We start from the raw sequence: 13,826 nt of genomic DNA, 5'->3' as shown, positions 1-13,826 counted from the left end.
AGGAGAGCGTTCCCTGGCTGACCTCCGTTTAAACTGAAACTCTGTTTAAGCAGCGCAGGCCTGCTCTTGTGTCTATTGGAGGAACACGATGCCCCATGCACAACACCATTGTGACTACTGTGACTTCTAGACCCTCGCATCTCAGAGTGTATTTTTTTCCTCCTACCCATAAACGTTTATTTGAAGGACGGTAAGGGTAGAGTTACCTTAAATCTTGCTGAGTGTATTAAGGACTTAAGACAGGCAAAGCATGACTCCAGGCGCTAGCTCTGACATTGTTGGCAGCCAGCCCCACTTCCTTTTTATTGCACATATGTATTTCTTTTCAGGCATTTTTACAGGACAATTTGTCATTTGCTGCAGTGCTCCATTTGCACTTGTCTGCACGTTAATTTGACCAAATGGATTGTTTTCACATCGATTCAAAGGTCCAGTTTGTAAAATTTGGCTTGATTTGTGATTTTTCTTTTTTTTTGTATGTATTTAGGTAAAAGCTTTATATACAGCCCGTAAATTCATTAATTAAAGTGTGTAGTGTACAGTAAATAGTATTTATGGTGAACTCCGGCGGCCTTAAATAAACCAACGATGAAGAAGGTGGACGAGGTACCGCAGGCCACCTTAGTTCACTGGCAAGCTCGGGAGGAGGAGGGAGAGTGAAAGACACTGCAATCTCAAATGTAACCACTCGATGTCACAGTTTCTTCTCAAAATCTCTAAAATATTGCACACTTAACCTTTAACCAAACTTTTATCTCGACTGCCGCTGCGCGATCTACAGTTATTTGACATTTACAGTCCCATTAACATCACTCCAACGTACACTGTGGCTACGTTTAGGAGACTGTTAAAAACGCTCTTACTGTTCTGACGCAAGTCTCTGCGTGAGCGCGCAAACCCCCACTTTAGTTATCAGCAGCGGTTCGGTGTTTTTTCTTCCCAACTATTCTGATGATGTCACTCGGATGGGAGCGCTGGTCCGCCGGGCCCGTTTCATGGCTACGTCGAGCCTGTAATTGTGTGCAGCGTTCCAGCGAGGCACTAATCAGGGCGAGGCGGGTGCAGCAGTCTGATGCTTGACACTAATTGCTCATGCTCCGACTTGAAGGCTTTTTGCATGATATATATATTTTTTTTTAGCTAGCCCTCTGTTGACAGTTAACCCTCCCCAACCCCCTGACCAAGCTGCTGAGAGGTTCTAAATGTTGCGTCTTGCCCTCCACTTTTTGCTTTCCAATTTCAATGATTTTAGAAATCTTTGAAAGCAACCCGCTATACTATTTGCTAATAGTAGGCTGTTATATTCAAATATGGATTTCTCCAAATCAAGGTTGTTAGATTCCTCGTCCTTTGCCGCTACGTCCTTGGCACAAATGTTGCATTTTGCTTTACTTTGATGAACCGTCATGGAGAGGAGTCGCTCTTTAGAATCTTTGGCACGGCGCTAATTTTCACTGTAGTCTAAACTAAAGTTTGTGAGTGTCTTTAAGTCACGCCCCTATAATGCGGAAACCAAGCAGCACTCAGTCGCTTTAGGTCTCGACACACGTAGGCCAAATTCTTTCTAGGATGAGGGAATTTGGCACCAAAAGACGATACATTTTTCAATATGCGACGGGATCGGAACATTTCGGTCGGCACTACAAACGTCTCGAAATTCGGGACCCAACTTTACCTTTATGCATACAGTTTGCAGTATGCTACGATATGCTTTCTTACCAACTACCTGTCTCAGACACTGGACCTTACAGTTCATTTTAAAGTAGTTCTCAAATGGAAAGATTTACTCAGTTGTAAGTATTTATATTTATCATTTACGATAATGAATCGGGGGATTTGAAATTCACCCTTGGATCCATCATGTCTGTTTGTTTGAGGTGTAGAAATTTGGGGTCGACCCTTCTCAAAATAAACGTGACAACTCAAAATAATCAACAAACATATTGAGGTCAGTTCTTGGGAGCAAGTTAAGTGGTGGAGCAGCTACTCCAGTGAAATCCCTCAAACTTTTGCTGAGACGGCGCAAAATTCCAGCATTGGCCCTGCAAGCAGACACACACGTTTAAGCCCCTTACACACTCGCGGGGTCCCCGACCGCTTCTCTCTCTCTCTCTTCCTCCACTCTGTCAGCACAGCGCTGAGTGAGCGGCTGGCAGCCTGTGTTTACCTTATTAATTAGCCCAGTGATCCAGAACCGCTCTCCCTCTGGTAAATAGAATAACAGTGAAAGGTTAGTCGGGGCTTGGGGGGAGGCGGGGAATGAAAACAAGAGGCAGAAAAAGGGATGAGTGAGTTAGTGGGTGAGTGAGCAGAAAATGGAATGTAAAGGGCGAGAGAGAGAGAGAGAGAGAGAGAGAGAGAGAGAGTCAAATTTGTAGTTTGCTCCTGAAGGTGTCACAGTCAGTGTAGGTCAGAAAATGCAACAGGTTTGGTTATTGCTAAAGAAGTAGAACAGACACTGGGAACCCATTGCGCCAAATTTGGCAAATTTGGAAGAAGAAAAAAAAAAGGTCACGTGAGTGCATTCAGAAGTGAGCTGAGAGTAGCTGCTCTTCACTTGATGGATTCCAATTGGTTGAGATGGACTCCGGACTGAAGCACTGCAGAGCAGGACTCAAAACAGACATGGAGAAAAATAATGGATTTGCTGCAAAGTGCTCTGATGAATCCCTTCCTACTCGTTCCAATAACTCGTCTCCTTCATTCTGTCTCCCGTGTGCCACCACACCACCAACACCACCAGTAACACCACCAACTCCAACACTGGTGAAGAAAGGAAATGGTTTTCATTATTCTTAGTTTAAAAAAAAAAAACAGCGTTATTCTAATTACCATCGAGTAATTCATCAATCGAGTGCAAGTGAACATTGCTTTACATTCTCATCTACAATGTCAATTTTAGAAATGTAGCTTCATATAACAACTAGAGATGTTTTATATGAACATAAAACATAGTGCTCAACCCCTGGTATCCAGTATCGGCTATCGGTACCGATACCAGGGGTTGAGCATTCCACTTGTACTCGTAAAATACATACTGATACCTGTTGTGTATGCATATGTATGACAACTTTGCTAAATTTGTGTTCGTACTGCAGTGAAAAACTTGTGACCCTTTTCTAAGAAAAAATATGCTGAATGTTGTTTAAATAGCAGAACATCTGTGGGGGGGGGGAAAATCAAAGTAATTCTATAATGTGTACTGTCCTTATTGAGTACTCGGTATCAGCATCGGCGAGTATTGAAAAGCAAGTACTCGTACTCTAGTCGTCCTGTAAAAGAGTGGTCTTGGTGCACCCCTAATAAAAGCAAGCAGTTTTAGCTCTTTATATGGAAGTCCTAAAGCCACTTTATATGGAAGCTGTTGCACTTGACGTCTGGCTGTCACATGAACATAAATGGATTTACGGCCTCCCTACTGAACAGCCCTGTGGTCCCTTTGGCCGCTTGAACCGCAGCGGCACATACATCATGTGTAGCGCTTGTCATTTGCGTGGCTGCGTTGCAATGTGTGTGTGTGTGTGTGTGTGTGTGGGGTGGGGGGGGCTGCAGTCCAAAATTTAATTTGATATTTTTGAAAAAAAAAAAAAAAAGATCTCCACAAAAAAGCAGATGCGCTGTGCCAAAGTTACCCATGAAAGAGAAACAGTGGGCGATAAATCAGTTTTGACATCTGTCCAATTAATCTTTTCAGTGGTACAATACCAACATTGTATACTGCTGCTGTTCTTATTGTAAACAGAACGGGGGGATCATGTGAAAGTAGGTGGGGGGGAGGGGGGGGGGGTGATCCCCTCTTGCTTCAAACTTTTTGCATATCTGCTTGGACTTGGCAGATGCTCTCTCTTCAAAATGTAAACCTGATTTTTTTTTTTTTTTTTTTTTTTTTTTTTACTCCCTTTTTGTTTCCAGGCCCGCAAGACCCTTTCGATTCCCCAAAAGGTAAGACCTGCCAAAACGCGTTGATACTGCACCGACGCTCTGGCTTGCGAAACTGCGTCTCTCCTCCTCCTCCCCCTTTATTTCTGTCATCCATCCATCATTGCTCCCAGGGAGCTGCCGTTCCTCAGCAGTGAGTCATGAGAGTTATCGATGCGAGTGAGGCATCTCTCACTCTGCTAGCTGACCTCTCTTGGATCTCCTCCCTCCCTGCTTCTGCTGTCAAAACTCTAATCCGGAGGACTGTTTAAGAAAGGCTTAAGGCTTCTCCAAGCGTGACACAGGGAAAGATACTCTGCCACAGCGCCACTGCTGCAGCCAGTGTTGTATGCGTCAAGCACACTCGGATAGAGTAACCCAGACCTGTTCAATTCTCCCTCTCTGTGCTTCCCACTGCAGAACCTGACGGTTCTATGCGTTGCTGTTTTCTGTTGAGAATGTTTTCTTCACATTTCTTCAAATGCATTGTCCTAAGAGACTCTTTTAACTAACTAATTGACTAACTGTGACTAACCAACTAACTAACTAACTTAGACTTGGGCTGAGGAGAAGTTTCTTCCCCCATTAGAGCTCTGAACTCTGCCATACAGCCATAATCTGGAATATCTCGCAAACTGGACAATCACTTGCACTGTATTGCACCACAATACACATAATCATGCAGATTCATATTACACAATATTATATTATAATTCATAATTCATCTAACTAGTTATATTGTTTATTTTTATTATAATGTACTGTGCTACTGCGCTCTTCTTCTTCTGTGTTCTATGTATTTACAAATCTTTATTTTCTTGTAAAAAAACATCTTGTATTTTTTTTGGGTTGTAAAAATCTAAAAAAATATATATATATATATATATATATATTCTCATTATTATCATTATTATTATTATTATTATTATTATTATTATTATTATTATTATACTGTTTCATATTTTGCATTTCATTGTTTGTAGCTAATTATTATTATATTGTATTGTTTTAACACTCACAACATCCTTATCGCTACTGTCCACTTTTTAAATCTTTTCACTTTTTTAGACGTTATAATTTAACTCGTCACTTTTGAAAAGAAAAAAAATCTTTTCATGCTTTCTTCACACTTCATAACGCACGACAACGTTGGCTTCTGCCACACCAACAACCCGCCGCCATCATTTTTTTCATCGTTGCAGCTACGCCGAGCTCATAGCCGATTGGCCCGTGGTGGTGCTGGGCGTGTGCACGGTGCTCATCGTGGTGTGCGCCCTGGTGGGCATTCTGGTGCCCGACCTGCCCGATTTCTCCGATCCGCTGCTGGTGAGTGGAAAACCCACGATGCTCTCCTCGCTGCATCTATTTTAACCTTTCGAATCCTGAGAATGTTGAACTTTGTAAAGCTACCGGAGCATAAAAGGGGCGACTCAAGACGGAGAAACTATCAAAAAATAAATAAATAATAATAATAATAATTTTTGGCTGTCTTCTTCCAAGGGTTTCGAGCCACGGGGAACAGCCATTGGACAGCGTCTGGTCACGTGGAACAACATGGCAAAGAACACCGGCTACAAGGCGACACTGGCTAATTACCCCTACAAGTACGCCGATGAGCAGGCCAAGAAGTAAGTCAGGACCGCAACTCTCAGACATCAGTCATCATTTTCAATGTTTTTTGTTGACAAAGCCAAGGAGAATAGAATAGAAGAATAGAATAGAATGGAATGCCTATATTTATCCCACATTGGGTAAATTTACATAAATACAGCAACATGTAGTGCAATAGCGAAGAAAAAATATATGAATTATAAATAAAATAAAAAAATTAAACAACTATTTACAGACTAATAAAGGACGGGAAAATCAACTATTTACATTGGTATGGGCAGTTCTATTTTTGTACAAATTATTCACGCTGCATTGAAATTTCTAACGATGATAACACTAAGATCGCACATCACATTTAAAGCCTCCGAGTACTGACAACTGAAGATACAGCACAAACATCATGATGCTCCTGTGTTGCCACAAATGCACGTGTGACTGCAAAACTATGTTGTTTCCGATCGTTGCACAATACCGGCCTCCACTAGATGAATTATTTCTCTCTGTCTGTGGGCCCAGAGGGCAGGTTACTGATGAGCGGAGAGGTCGAAGAATATTGTTTATGGGCGTGCTGACAAGTCAGATTCTCAAAAGACAATGGGGCCGAGGGAGAGACCCGCCCCTCCATAAGATCAATGGTCGTTTCAGTGAGACGGCGGCGTTTGGGGAAACGAGAGCAGGTCCCTGCATGTCCAAGTCTTGGTGTTTCTTCCAACTCCAAAATCAGGCCTGAATTCTCTTAATTTCCCAAAATCATATTTTACATGGATTAATTTAAGCAGTTTTTTTTTAATATAAAATGGTCGGCACGACTGTATTGCAGTAAAAATAGCTCATCAAATTGTCTATGCCACTGTCTGTATCCATGTGAAGTATTCACACTCTTTACTGAAGTAAAAGTATGAAAAAAATACTCTGGTAATAGTTAAAGTACTGATTCTGATTCAACTCCTTTACTCAAGTAAAAGTAAGAAAGTACAGGTTCTGAAATGTACTTGAGTAAATAGTAAAAATTGTTGTTGTTTTTGTTTCGCAATTAATGACATAATACCTTTGTTGACAAGTGGAGGTACTATGAAATAACCTCCCTCCAAAACAGGATCCACTTTTGTATTCAACTAGACAGCAGCATAGTTCAAATAGCTCCACTTCAAACAACAGTTTACAGTTCACTCTAATAAATAATTAGCTAGTTACTTTTATCAGAATTTTTTTTTTTTTTTTTTTACCATTGAAACCTTTGTAAGAAGTAGAAGTAGAAAGTACAGATATTTGTGTACAAATGTACAAAAGTAAAAATTCCTCAGAAAGAGAAGCACTCTAGCGAATTACAAATACCTGAAAATCTGCTTAAGTAAAGTAAGCAGGTATTTGTACCTCGTTGCTTCCCACTTGTGGTTATTTTGACCGTGACATCTAATAAAAAATAAATAAAATTGCGGCTCCACTTTGCTGATTGCCGTGCAGGTCCTTGCCGTTTTCCTTCTTTCTTTCCTCCTTTCTTTTTCTTTTCTTTTTTTTCCATCTGCTGCTCCGTCCGTCGTTGTCTCCGCGCTCCTTCCTGTCTCGCCCCGTGCATCTGTCTGCAGATGTAATTGTGCCGAGTGTAGCCAGGGGCCTCGGGGCGCCTGTCAGCGGCCTCCTCTCCCTCCCTCGCTCCCTCGCTCCCCCGTTCCCCCTCCCCAACCCGATCCCGTCCGTCTGTCAACTCCTCCGCCTCGTTGGACGAGTCACCTGATTACCGTTTCCCCCCGCTGCCGCGTTGGAAAATGCAGCCGCAGCATTGCCCTTCAGCAGAGTGAAGACTCAATCAAAAAGACTGCACATCGCCCCCTTCAGGACACAACTGTCAATGTCATTAGTATTGTTATGAAAACAATGTCTGCAGCACAGCGGCGCTATCGCCCGGCCAGAAAGGATTCAGATGCTATTGAGGGTGGAACAGCAATTACGAGTTCCTCGTCTGACTTTTTTTTCCCTCCTTCCCGCATCACGCTGCCACCGCGACCTTCGAGACAGCGACCCCTTTGTCCGCGGCTCAATGGATCAAATGAACAATGGCAGCATTTTCTTCCCACTGAGTGCCGCACTGTCCTCTAACCCCTCTGAGAAAACGTTGGTATGATAGGAGTGTCGTGACCGTAAACAGAACTTCCGAGATTAGAAACGGGAGGTCGAGTTCGAATTCAGAGGTTTCGCGCTCTTTTTGTTTCGAGAGTTGTGATACTTAAGGTCGAACCACAGCGTTGTTTTTCACCTTAAGTCTTCGTACGTGAAAAGCAACGTAAAGCTCCTGCATTATTTTTAAAAGACATGATGAACATTTCTGAGCAAAGTTCAAAGCTCAAAGTTCAAGTTTGCGGCTGACTTTATGAAGCGCAACCAAAGGTCAAAGAGGTCAAAGCTGTATTTGACACAATGACAATAGACACATTTTTGCCACTTATCTGATTGGCCAGCGTGCTGTGCCTGTTGCAAATGAAATCTAGCCAGTCTAACAGCAAGTTGTCTATCATGTGAAGCCCACTTAAGTGAATTTAGTTCACTGTAAAGAAGTACTGAGTTTGGATCCACGCTTTTGTCCTATATGAGACTGATAACAAGAGCAGTATTGTACAGTGTAGTAATATTCTCCAATATTTTATTGCCCCACAGTCATCAGGAGCCCAGATGGCCTGAGGATCATTTTGATCGTGACAAACGACAAGCAGAGTGGGACTTCAGTAAAGACTTTTTCTGCGATGTTCCAGGTAAAGTTTTCGCCAGTTCTGGGTAGAATTGACTTTAAAAACATCCTTTTCTAGGAACCAATGGAGCTTTTTTGATATTTAATTGTGCAGTGCTGCTGTCGGTTTCTGCAGACCTGAAAAAGTCCTATTTATTTATTTATTTATTTATATGAAAAATAGATAAGAATAATTGTATATTTTTATCTTTCATGAGTGCTGTTTACATTTAAATGGGATGGCTGCATGCCTTTTGTATATTACTGACAAAGTCTCTCCGAGCTCGCAACCTTTCTACTTTTTAGAGAAATAAAGTGACATTCCTTTTCTAATTCCTTCCTACTTTTATTAAGCCGTCACGTTGGAACTGAACAGAATTCTTTTTGCAGGCGACAGTTACTCTAGGCTGGTGTTTTCGTCAGCCGAGGGAAGGAACCTGTGGAATGTTCAGGCCATCAAATCCATGTGCAATTTGGACAACACCAGGGTATGTAAATGGGGACGGCGTGGCGCCGGCGGTCGCTTTTCCTTTTCCCCTTTGCCCTTTCCGCAATGCCGACCATTATTTCCCTGCGCGGCCTCTTTAGGTGCGGTCCCACCGGGACTACTGGAGCCTCTGCCAGCGCACCAACGACGCCTCCTGCTGCCCCAGCTGGACAATCGGCAACTACGTGGCCGCGCTCACCAACCGCTCGTCCTGCCAGAAGATCACCGAGCGGGACGTGTCGCACACGCTCAAGGTCCTGCGCTCGTGCGCCAAGTACTACCACAACGGCACCCTGGGGCCCGACTGCTGGGACATGGCCCTGCGGCGGAAGGACCAGCTCAAGTGCGCCAACGTGCCCCGCAAGTGCACCAAGTACAACGCCGTCTACCAGGTCCTGCACTTCCTGGTGGACAAGGACTTCCTGAGCGCCAAGAGCTTGGAGAACCCGCCGCCGGTGCTCAAGCACAGCATGCTCTTCTCGCCGACGGAGAAGGGCGAGTCCATGATGAACATCTACCTGGACAACTTTGAGAACTGGAACTCGTCGGACGGCGTCACCACGGTCACGGGGATCGAGTTTGGCATCAAGCACGACCTCTTCCAGGACTACCTCCTGCGGGACACGGTGTACCCGGCCATCGCCATCATGATCGTGCTGCTGGTCATGTGCGTGTACACGCGCTCGGTCTTCGTCACCCTGATGACCGTCATCGCCATCGTCAGCTCGCTCATCGTGTCCTACTTCCTCTACCGGACGGTCTTCGACTTTGAGTTCTTCCCCTTCATGAACCTGACGGCCCTCATCATCCTGGTGGGCATCGGGGCGGACGACGCCTTCGTGCTGTGCGACGTGTGGAACCACACCAAGTTCGACCGGCCGCACGCCGAGCTGGCCGAGGCGGTGGGCGTGACCCTGCAGCACGCCGCCCTCTCCATGTTCGTCACCAGCTTCACCACGGCCGCGGCCTTCTACGCCAACTACGTCAGCAACATCACGGCCATACGCTGCTTCGGGGTCTACGCCGGCACGGCCATCTTGGTCAACTACATCCTCATGGTGACGTGGCTCCCCGCCGTGGTGGTGCTCCACGAGCGCTACCTCCCCAACGTCTTCCCCTGCTCCAAGCCGCCGCCTCACCAGGAGATTGGCGTCCTGGCGGGACTTTGCCAGAAGGCCAGCAGGTGCCTGTTCGCCTTCTCCGACGCGTCCAGGGTCTTCTTCGAGAAGGTGCTGCCGTGCGTCGTCGTCAAATTGCGCTACCTCTGGCTCCTCTGGTTCCTCGGCATGACGGTGGGTGGGGCCTACGTGGTTTGCGTCAACCCAAAGATGAAGCTGCCGTCGCTGGAGCTGGCCGAGTTCCAGGTGTTCAGGTCCTCGCACCCCTTCGAGCGTTACGACGCCGAGTACAAGAAGCTGTTCATGTTTGAGCGCGTGCACCACGGCGAGGAGCTCCACATGCCCATCACCATCATCTGGGGAGTGGCCCCCGTGGACAACGGTGACCCCCTGAACCCGAAGAACAAAGGGAAGCTGATCCTGGACAAAAGCTTCAACATTGCCAGTCCGGCGTCCCAGACGTGGATCCTCAGTTTCTGCCAGAAGCTCAGGAACCAGAGCTTTGTCTTTCAGTCAGAGGAGCAGGACTTCACGAGCTGCTTCATTGAGACGTTCAAACAGGTCAGTTTTAGCTTGGGCTGCGAGCGGTGGTGTAGTGCAGGGTATACACGGGTATACACAGTATACCCACTTATTTTTCAGTCAGCATTGAGCACTTTCACTCGTCTCGTTCGTCTGTGGGATCGCATTGGGTCAGTAATGACATCATTTAATAATAATCGTGATCTCCTGAGGTCAAGCGGCAGAAATGATGTGATAATGTACAACTGCTAAAGGCCTATTTTTGGGTAATCGGAACACAGCAGTCTTGTATGTCACCTTGTCACCTACATGTTATAATTTGGTTTCCAACCAAAGACCCTCTGGTAAGAATTGCTTTAGATAAATACGGTCATAAAAAAGATAAGATAACCAAATTTTAATGTGCAAATCCAAGCGTGATTAATCGCAGTTAACTGTGGAGATTGATTTTAATGCATTACAAACAACCCAATGAAAAGTGTGACCAGAAAAAAGAAAAGATTTCTCTAAACCTTTCTGTTACGGCGCCGCTCCTTCTCAACAGTGGATGGAAAACCAGGACTGCGAGGAGGCTTCTGTCTACCCTTGCTGCAGCCAGTCCACCTTCCCCTACAAGCAGGAAGTCTTCGAGCTGTGCATCAAGAGGGCCATCATGGAGCTGGACCGGAGTACCAGCTACCATCTGGTCAGCAAAACCCCCGGGCCGAGGTTCGACATCAACGACACTATCCGAGCCATAGTGCTGGAGTTCCAGAGCACCTACCTCTTCACGCTGGCCTACGAGAAGATGTATCAGTTCTACAAAGAGGTAAAGGCTTCAACTATCAACATGTACGATAGTCACGGGCATTTTTGTGCGTGGCTGTTAAGCCATACTTAACGTATGTTGCTGTATATTTTATGAATTTAATTGGCCAATTCTTAGGGGGGGGGTTTTGCGTTTGTTTTTTTGCAGAAGTGTCTTCCTCTTTGAAAACCGCTGCGCCAGATATTAGCTTGTGAGCCCTCTCTCAAACTCCTCGACTAACTCGTCCCCTTTGTGTCCCTCCCACCCCGACGCAGGTGGACGCCTGGATCAGCAAGGAGCTGCAGGACGCCCCGGAGGGCCTCAGCCACGGCTGGTTCATCAGCAACCTGGAGTTCTACGACCTGCAGGACAGCCTGTCGGACGGCACCCTGGTGGCCATGGCCCTGTCGGTGGCCGTGGCCTTCAGCGTCATGCTGCTCACCACCTGGAACGTGGTCATCAGCCTGTACGCCATCGCCTCCATCGCGGGGACCATCTTCGTCACCGTGGGCTCGCTGGTGCTGCTGGGCTGGGAGCTCAACGTCCTGGAGTCGGTCACCATCTCGGTGGCGGTGGGCCTGTCGGTGGACTTTGCCGTGCACTACGGCGTGGCCTACCGACTGGCGCCGGACACCGACCGCGAGGGCAAGGTGGTCTTCTCGCTGGGCCGCATGGGCTCGGCCATCGCCATGGCGGCGTTCACCACCTTCGTGGCGGGCGCCATGATGATGCCCTCGGACGTGCTGGCCTACACACAGCTGGGCACCTTCATGATGCTCATCATGTGCGTCAGCTGGGCCTTCGCCACCTTCTTCTTCCAGTGCCTGTGCCGCTGCCTGGGACCGCAGGGCGCCTGCGGCCAGATCCCCCTCCCCAAGAAGCTGCAGTGCCAGGTGTTCTCCGAGGTGGCGGCGGCAGGAGCAGGAGGGGGAGGCCCCTCCTCCCCGGCCCCAGGCAAAGGCTCCGGCTTGGGGAAGCTCCCGGGAGATGCGGAGAACTACGAGCTGGAGCCACTGGCGTCGAGTCAGAAGGTCGAAGACCAGTTGGACCTCGGCGCGCAGCTCCGCAACGGGGCCGCCCCTCAGCCTTACTCCGCACGGACGGTTCCCGACAACGGGCACGCCGCGACAGGCCTGAACACGCCGCACCCGCACCCGCCACAGCCGTGCCAGTACTCTCAGGTAGCAACGTGCACGTGCGGAGGAGACCCCGCCGCCCTCTCTCATCCGTGGGCCTTCGTCCAGCCCGCCCGGGACTCTTCTTCCCCCTCGTCTCGCCCTCAGCTCTTCCCCAACGCCGCCCCGAGCGCCGAGCCGCTCTACGCGCACGCGGACTGCCGCGCGCGCTACGTCCGCGGCCACCCGGCCCACTTCCTCCCGTGCTCCCGCGGGCGAGCGGCGCACAGCTGCCAACGCAAGAAGCACTGCGTCCACCCGCCGGGCTGTTCGCCCCGGGAGCAGTGGACCTCGCGGGGCTGCTCGCCCCCCGCTGGACAGGAGGAGGACCGCGGCCCCCCGGCCCCCGACGGCGGCCAAAACCCCAGCGCTCCAGCTCCCAAACCAGCTCAGACTGGCTGCTGCCCCTCGCCCAGCCCGTCGCTCACCAACGGGGACGGCTGCCACGGCGACGAGAGCGCCTTCGCGGACGCTTTAGCGAAAGATGCGGAGGACGTCCGCGAAAGACAGAGGGCGTCGTCCGCCTCCCCAAAGAAGCTCAACTGCCTGAACAGGACGTTGAAAGTCAAGTGCAATTCGGCGTCAGAGTTCGACGTGCCAAAAACCGAAACCAGCGTGCCTCCCCTCGCGGTCGACAGTAAAGACTCCACCGAGAGCTTGTGTTGACGATGGCGGACAAAAATAATAGTGATTTTGATATGGACTCTGAGTTCTTAGGGATTCAGAGAGGAATGACACCATAATGTGATGAATCCGTGCAATCATTTTTTTTTTTATATATATATATATATATATATTTTTGTGCGTGCGTGTGTTGACCAAGTGCCTCGTTTTGAAAAAAAAAAAAAATTACAACAGCACGAGAATATGTTCTGTTTACATTCTTCTTTTTGGTGTGTAGCCGAAGAATCGGAAATAAGCTGGTTTTGCAGAACCAAGCAGGAAAATAAAAGCACCTGGTTTCTCTCTGGAAAAGTCTCTCTGTGAATCTTCAGCACAGACATAATTGCACTTTTTTTTTACTTATTTAAAAGTTTAGTGGTGTAATATTTGGAGATTTTTAAGAAGAAGCGACATCAAGTGGTTACATTTTAGATTACAGCACTAGGGACTCTGTACCCTCCCTCTCCAGAGTTTGCCAGTGAACTACAGTATATATATACATATATATATATATATATATATATATATATATATATATATATATATATTAACACCCTCAGTTTTGTGTGCTATGTTCCACGATAGCTCAGGCACTTTTAGGGTCACTGTTTTGTTTTGTCTCACCCAACACTGTGCAATGTGTGCGTGGATATACTCTGGTTCTTAACACAAAGTTTCTGTTTTCCACCGCATCTTGGCTTGCAACCATTGCTGGAATTTTGGGAGGTGATCTACCTCCAGCTTGAAAACATTGCCATTTATGCAAGGACGGACGGTGGCTGAGCCAAGAGTAGGAAAACTACCGTGACGCCTTTGGTGGTTC

At 47.3% G+C, this 13,826-nt stretch overlaps 1 protein-coding gene across 7 annotated transcripts in view; it reads left to right on the top strand.

Annotated features, from left to right (window-relative positions):
- Positions 1 to 13,315, top strand: part of disp1 (dispatched homolog 1 (Drosophila)) — a 64,376-nt gene extending 51,061 nt beyond the window's left edge. For all 7 annotated transcript variants that reach the window (XM_076037485.1, XM_076037482.1, XM_076037486.1 and 4 more), the window contains 8 exons: positions 3,913 to 3,942; positions 5,121 to 5,244; positions 5,419 to 5,546; positions 8,182 to 8,276; positions 8,642 to 8,739; positions 8,840 to 10,417; positions 10,923 to 11,186; positions 11,441 to 13,315. In XM_076037485.1, the coding sequence (XP_075893600.1) occupies positions 3,913 to 3,942; positions 5,121 to 5,244; positions 5,419 to 5,546; positions 8,182 to 8,276; positions 8,642 to 8,739; positions 8,840 to 10,417; positions 10,923 to 11,186; positions 11,441 to 13,006 (3,883 nt within the window). In that variant the 3' untranslated portion in view covers positions 13,007 to 13,315. The remainder of the gene's footprint in view (positions 1 to 3,912; positions 3,943 to 5,120; positions 5,245 to 5,418; positions 5,547 to 8,181; positions 8,277 to 8,641; positions 8,740 to 8,839; positions 10,418 to 10,922; positions 11,187 to 11,440) is intronic.
- The last annotated feature ends 511 nt before the right edge of the window (positions 13,316 to 13,826 follow it).

The sequence above is a fragment of the Nelusetta ayraudi genome, unplaced genomic scaffold, assembly GCF_046127955.1.
Source record: "Nelusetta ayraudi isolate G7.1 ecotype Tasmania unplaced genomic scaffold, CSIRO-AGI_Nayr_v1 ptg000052l, whole genome shotgun sequence".
NCBI classification, from domain to species: Eukaryota; Metazoa; Chordata; class Actinopteri; order Tetraodontiformes; family Monacanthidae; genus Nelusetta; species Nelusetta ayraudi.
The sequence above is the reverse complement of the archived record's forward strand: the minus strand, read 5'-3'. Positions and strand labels throughout refer to the sequence as shown.